This window comes from Pinus tabuliformis, chromosome X (genome assembly GCF_031772625.1).
Source record: "Pinus tabuliformis cultivar Carrire ecotype Pingquan chromosome X, CPIR1, whole genome shotgun sequence".
Classification (NCBI taxonomy): domain Eukaryota; kingdom Viridiplantae; phylum Streptophyta; class Pinopsida; order Pinales; family Pinaceae; genus Pinus; species Pinus tabuliformis.
In genome coordinates this window covers 464,869,375-464,876,112 of record NC_142308.1, presented here as the reverse complement: position 1 = coordinate 464,876,112, position 6,738 = coordinate 464,869,375, and the positions used below count along the sequence as shown (strand labels likewise).

General features: G+C 41.6%; 1 protein-coding gene across 1 annotated transcript; it reads left to right on the top strand.

The window, feature by feature from the left end:
- The first annotated feature begins 2,405 nt into the window (after window positions 1–2,405).
- Window positions 2,406–4,638, top strand: LOC149140662 (endoglucanase 1-like). The gene is made up of 7 exons (XM_089453147.1): window positions 2,406–2,612; window positions 2,794–2,994; window positions 3,074–3,166; window positions 3,257–3,418; window positions 3,535–3,646; window positions 3,785–3,948; window positions 4,048–4,638. The coding sequence occupies exons 1-7, from the start codon at window positions 2,463–2,465 to the stop codon at window positions 4,381–4,383; spliced, it is 1,218 nt and encodes a 405-aa protein (XP_089309273.1). The 5' UTR covers window positions 2,406–2,462; the 3' UTR covers window positions 4,384–4,638.
- The last annotated feature ends 2,100 nt before the right edge of the window (window positions 4,639–6,738 follow it).

Sequence of the window (6,738 nt, the reverse complement as noted above, 5' to 3'; positions counted from 1 at the left end):
AGAGCTCAAGAAGGAGTGCGCAGAAAAGAGAAGGGAATGCGCATAACTCATGCGCTCTTCTCATAGATGGTTGCACGCTTGATTAGCATTCTTGGAGTTGGTCGAAGGTTGGGCAAGGTGTGCCCGGGGTCGTTCTAAGGTGCAGATTTGTGTGAGACTTGAGGAGGGGGTCTTGGTGTCTCGGGTGAGCACCCTCCCACCATGCAAGGTGTGCACAAGTGTTGTAAAGGCTGTTTTGTCTATGTTGTAAAAGAGACTAAGTATAGGCTTGGAGTTTTCCAAGCATACTTGTGATGATTGTATTATCAAAGAAAGATTGATTATTATATATTGTTGGGCAGACTCATTGTTCAGGGAGTTGCCCCTCCCTTTATACTGTGCAATTGTTGTTCTCTTTATAATTTCTGTGGATAATGAATGAGTATGGGTGTTCATTAGTATAAAGGTTATGCTTAATAATACTTGGTTACGAAACACAAACTAAGTAAGGAAAAGTGAATTAGGCGTAGTCCATGAATATTAATATTGGTAAAAAGAAAGTGTTCAGTGGTGCCACACCTCGCTATAAGTGGTTGGAAGACTACCGCAGGTGTAGGGGCGTGACAGGTGACCTCCCGGGAAGTCCTGGTTATTGGGTGCAAGCCCCATAAGTGATGATTGATGCTATGTGATTTATTTCACTAGTTTCAATCCCACTTCTTCACCCTGTGAGCATCACCTGATGCAATGAGTGCTAAGTGGATTATTCAAAAATCATGAGAAATTAGTAGTTACGACTATCTCTCATGGAAATGGTCATAGATGGATGACTTACTTAACGCAATTGAATCCCAAAAAAAATAATATCTAACCACTAATCTATTTGGTTCAAATTAGCATTATTAATTAAATAAATATTTTATTCAAAATGCTCTTTAACAGATCAGTTGATCTACAGATACATCTATAATGCTATTTCAACAATAATATCAAATAATGAACCAACTATTTTTGCATTAATTTGTACAATCTATCTATTGCGAAGTTTTTACAATATCCTCTCATTAAGTTTGATTAAATCTTTGCTTTTGGATTTGCGAAAATGCTTTGAACCTATCACGATCCTGTCATGTATGGAAATCTGTGTGCGCCATTCCTGCTCTAAAGACAAGACAAGCATGGTGAAGTCCTACTTCGCATATAGTTGATAGCCATGTGCATGGGCGATACAAACTACGAACGTCTCAGGTTTTTTTTATGTCTCCATCCTTTCTTTTGCCCTAAAATTCTCTGATTATCTTCATTACTGTATCCCACTTTCACGCTATAATTTCCTAAATTACTGCTCAAGTGTCCTTTAAACCCGTGCTTATCATCTGGCCTTCAATTCATTTTTCATCCTTTGTGCGTCACCGCATCCATCATCTTTCATGTGTGCGCCAGCCAAGCATGGCGCCGTCCTACTCCGCATATAGCTGATATTTAGCTGTGTATAGAAATCACAACATGAGCTTGACAAAGAAACAATATAGCCATGTGCACGGGCGATACAAACGTCATTAGTGTCACCCACTTTCACGCCATAATTTCGTAAATTACTGCTTATCATCTGACCTTCAATTCCTTTGACCGCTCCCAAAGAACAAAGAACAATCTACGTTCTTCGCCTTAGTGCAATTGTCCCAAACGGTTATATTTACTCAGCTACGGCTTTTTCACAAGATTTCCAAGATGAGCGCCACATTTTCTGAATTTCCGGGAGTGTGGTGTACCGTGCACTCTTTGTTTTCACGTTCCCGCGCCGCCGTTTCGAAAGAAAAAGACAGTACGGTGGAATTGTTTGTCAATGGGTGGCCCTATTTACATTCCCGCTGCTCCTTGATATGCGGAGTGACTTTATCGTCAATCCTTGAACTTTATTGATTCAAATTTCTATAAATTCACCTTTCTCCTCCTTCCCGCTGCATAACTGCCCATGTGTAGCAAAGGAGCAACTCATTTGACATTGTGGCTGTTGTAGTTACTTGAGAAATGGAGCTGGGGAGTGAAGCTTGTGCATCTTCTTTGCTAGCATTCATTTTAGGTTTACTATGGATGGCAATGGCGACACCAGTAGAAGCCGCCGCACATTATACATATTATGGGGGACGTGCATCCTCTATGTCTCACAACTATAAAGATGCTCTCACCAAATCCATTCTTTTCTTCGAAGGTCAGAGATCTGGCAAGCTTCCTCCCAACCAGCGGATGAGATGGCGAGGAGATTCCGCCCGTTCGGATGGATCTGCAGTAAACGTATATTCAGTCATCCCTTCACCTGCACGCATTAAACAGTTTTCTAATCTGGATTCAATATTGGCATCTGGATGAGCTGTATTGATGGTTTCCTCGTTTAACATTTGATTTCATATTAAATTGCATTGCAGGTGGATTTGACGGGAGGATATTACGACGCAGGAGACAATGTGAAATTCGGTTTGCCAATGGCTTTCACGACTACCATGCTGTCATGGAGCGTTTTGGAATTCGGAGAGTACATGGGAGATGACCTCGACCATGCAAAAACTGCCATCCGTTGGGCCACAGATTACCTACTTAAAGCCGCTGCACATCCCGGTGTTCTTTACGTGCAGGTAATGCATATATTCTTTTTACGGTACAAAGAGAGGAGTCATGTAGCATGTACTATGGAATATATTGACAGACACTGTAGCAGGTACTATGGAATTAGGTAGATATTGACAGACACTGCATAATGTAATATGGAATAATGGATATACACATATTGATACATGATGAATGGTGCAAGTACAGGTAGCTGATCCGAATATGGATCACAAGTGCTGGGAGAGGCCCGAAGACATGGACACACCCCGCAATGTCTATAAAATAGATGCCGAACATCCAGGCTCTGACGTTGCCGCAGAAACGGCTGCAGCTCTTGCAGCTGCGTCATTGGTATTCAGCACAACGGACCGTACTTATTCTCAGCTTCTCCTTCAAACTGCAACGCAGGTATAATAACAACGATTGAAAGAGCTCAAATTCTCATCTTTTCATTCACCTCACCGTCTTTGTTGTTTGTTGAGACAAGGTATTTGATTTCGCGGATAAACACAGAGGCGCTTACAGTGACTCCCTCCAGTCCGAAGTGTGCCCATTCTATTGCTCTTACTCGGGATATCATGTGAGTGCTCCATCTATCTATCGACAATATATATGAAGTAATAGAGAATAATAATATGATCCTCACGACATCGTAATCTTTTGCTTGCAGGACGAATTACTGTGGGGAGCAGCATGGTTGCAAAAAGCGTCAGGCAGTGCATCATATCTCACCTACATCCAATCAAATGGCCAGACTTTTGGCGCGGACGACAACGTCAATTTATTGAGCTGGGACGAAAAGCATGCAGGAACCAGAGTTCTTTTGGCTAAGGTTAAATTATGCACCAAACTACAGTCATGCTCCTAACTATATTGGATTAAGCACGCATCATTATATCTGTTTCAGCAATTTTGTTGTTCACCCCAAATGTTGCCTTCGGTGTGCAGGAAGTTCTGTCAGAAAATTCCAAGTCTCTTGAGGAATACAAGGGCCATGCTGACAACTTCATTTGCTCTCTCTTGCCCGGAACACCATCCTCTCAGGCGCAGTACACACCAGGTTAATCTTCATGAGAATCCACAATACTGACTTTATAAATTTTATAGTTTTATCTAGCCGGGGCTGAGCGTACTATATTTGTTTTGTTTGGCCGATGATTAAAGTCTAGGCTAACTTATTTGATTTGAGATTTTGCAGGGGGGCTGCTCTTCGACATGAGTGATAGTAATTTGCAATATGTGACGTCCACAACTTTCCTGCTTTTTACTTATGCAAAATACTTAAGCGTTTCCAACCAAGTGGTGAGATGCGGGAACATCATAGCTACTCCAAACCGGATACGTACTCTTGCGAAAAGACAGGTACAAAAACTGACTACTGCTTTTTTATGCCTTTGGGGCGCAGACGATGCTTTTAGGCGTACCCGTGATCGTTATCTTCTAAATTATATTTCTTTACAGGTGGACTATATACTGGGAGACAACCCTCTGGGAATGTCATACATGGTGGGCTACGGCGCCAAGTTTCCAGAACGTATACATCACAGGGGTTCGTCGTTGCCTTCCATATACAACCATCCCCAAAAGATTTCCTGCAACGATGGCTTCCAGTCGTTGTATAGCAACGGTCCCAACCCAAACATTCTTGTTGGTGCTGTAGTTGGAGGACCCGACAACAATGACCGCTTTTCCGACGAGCGCAACGACTATGCGCACTCTGAACCCACCACTTATATCAATGCTCCATTCGTCGGTTGCCTCGCCTATTTGGCACAGTTCGGATCTTCGTTTTATTAGCTACAGAATTTTATACTCCCGTCATATTGCCATATTGTTCCACTGCTCAGTAACAATATCCTCCTATAAGGTCGTAATTTCTCTATGTGCTTCTGCACATATAAAATTTTTCGCTCGTTGCACCTGTTTTTTCTTTGCTTTCTTCTGGCAGGATGAAGGTGATCTCCATCTTTACCTTCACCTATTAGTTGTAGTAAAAAATGGTTTGACCTACAAGTCGGTGGATCCAATTTACAGTCCGTCAGTTTCACGTAATCTCACACTTATATTTGCAGTCATATTTGCAAAGTTTCTATGAACTTACGTTTAATTATATACACATGGTGGAGATTTCAGTATTTCTTTCAATTCCATCTCACACTTAATTTTGGTGTCATATTTGCAAAGTTTCTATGAACTTACGTTTAACTATATCCACATGGTGGAGATTTCACTATTTCTTTCAATTCCTTTGCTATGTACATTTCAAAACAGGACTCACATAATTACAGCAACTTCGAATTTATAAAGGGTTTCTAAATATACATACATCATCATTTAGATAAAAAAGGTTGCCTTCATGTGAAGGATCATCACTGCCATTACACTCACCACAAAGCCATTGGATATAATAGAGTGAAAATTTGATAAAATCAACTTGAACTTCCTGGAATGTTATTTCAACTTCTTGCAATGTTAACTACCCTTCCCCTTATTCTTTTGCTTCGGGTTGGGGGATGGGTTTCATTGGGCTTAGCATACAATTAACCTTGAAGAGGTGGTTGTTTTTGTGGCATGGGAGGTTGGGGCACTGGTTTTGAGAGGCTAGAGTTCTAGGAAGTGCATAAGGATAGAAGGAATTGGTGACAACATTGGGATAATCGGGATAACTAGGTGAAGCTACAACGGGCCCTGGCATCGACTCATGCGGATGGGGATATGCATATGGCATGCTTGAACCTTGGTAAGGGTTTCCATAGGAAGGAGTAGGAAGGGGATAGGTGTAAGTGGAACTGGTCCCTGTTGGGTTGACTATCACCCATATGAGGCTAAGGATATGGTGGAGGTTGAAGGTGTGACATAGATCCAAGAATGGGATTCCCACAATGCATTAGCAGCACCATGCCAAGGCAGACCGGGAAGGACAATATAAACATATCATTATTGTGCATAGATCAAATCACATTTCAAAGCTACTTGAGTACTTCTTCCTCAAACTCGGGGAAGTGGGAGGCAACATCTTTACCTATGCGGGCCAAAAGTGATCTATGGAACCAATCCATATAAACATGATCTCCAAATTCAGGAGCCCTACATATGCTCCTCCTTCTACGCCATTCATGGTTAGATAGGCGTGTGGCAGAAGATTGATGAAAAGAGGTCATGAGTTCATTACCAGTGTGATATCATAGGGGTAACTAGAAGTATGACAAAAAATATTTGGCTAGAGCTGCAAAGGTGGAATGGGTGGCATGCAGTTGGTCCACATACCACTTTGGAGCATCTCTTGTAAAGGTGAATTGGAATAGACGAAGACGAATGTCGTCTTCAGTGATGGAATTGGATGAACAACACATATGAAAATATCGAACATGATTTGTGGGATCTTCTTCAAGATTTCCTTCGAAATTTGGGATGTTCGAAGGAAGTTTGGTAGGCATAAGAGGCCAACTCGGGTCATGGAGAAGAGGATCGTTATTGAGCTAGCTAAAATCAAGGAGGCTCAAACCAACCATAAAGGGAAGAAATTGATGATTAAAAACCATACAGGTAGAGGTTCCGCTTCTGGGGTTACCTTGGTTACCACCTTGGTTTTCCGCACCCACATTGGAAGAATCAGAAGAACTCGAAGAATAGGAAGGACTAGTGTCAGAATGAGGACTCAATGGAGGACTAGGAGAATGAACTCTAACTCGACGGGGAGGAGTAAGATGTCCTAAAGGAAACTGGGGGCAAACGCCACGAAGTCTCATAAAAAATTCCTAAGGGGATCAATGATGTCAAGACAAAGATAACTCAATAGACTAAAAATGGATGATAGGAGAAGAATATCAACAAACAACAAGCAAACACCTAGTGCAATGGTGCCAAGTGTAACTAACTATATTAATATGTTACTCTAATTCAAGAAAATGGATCCTATCAAAGAAAAATAACCTCTAGCCTATAGGTGATCTAAATCCTCAACCAAGTTCTAAATCTATTGTTTTAGATGACCTTCCAAAAGACTTCATAGTTGACGGAACTTGGTCCCAGCAAGAAGAGTTATCTAGAGAAAGGTGAGGTAGAGAACTAACTATTGTCCACAACCAATCCATTTCCTATGATTGGTCAGTACGGTTACCTTCATCCCACAGGGATGGTCACATCTCTAGC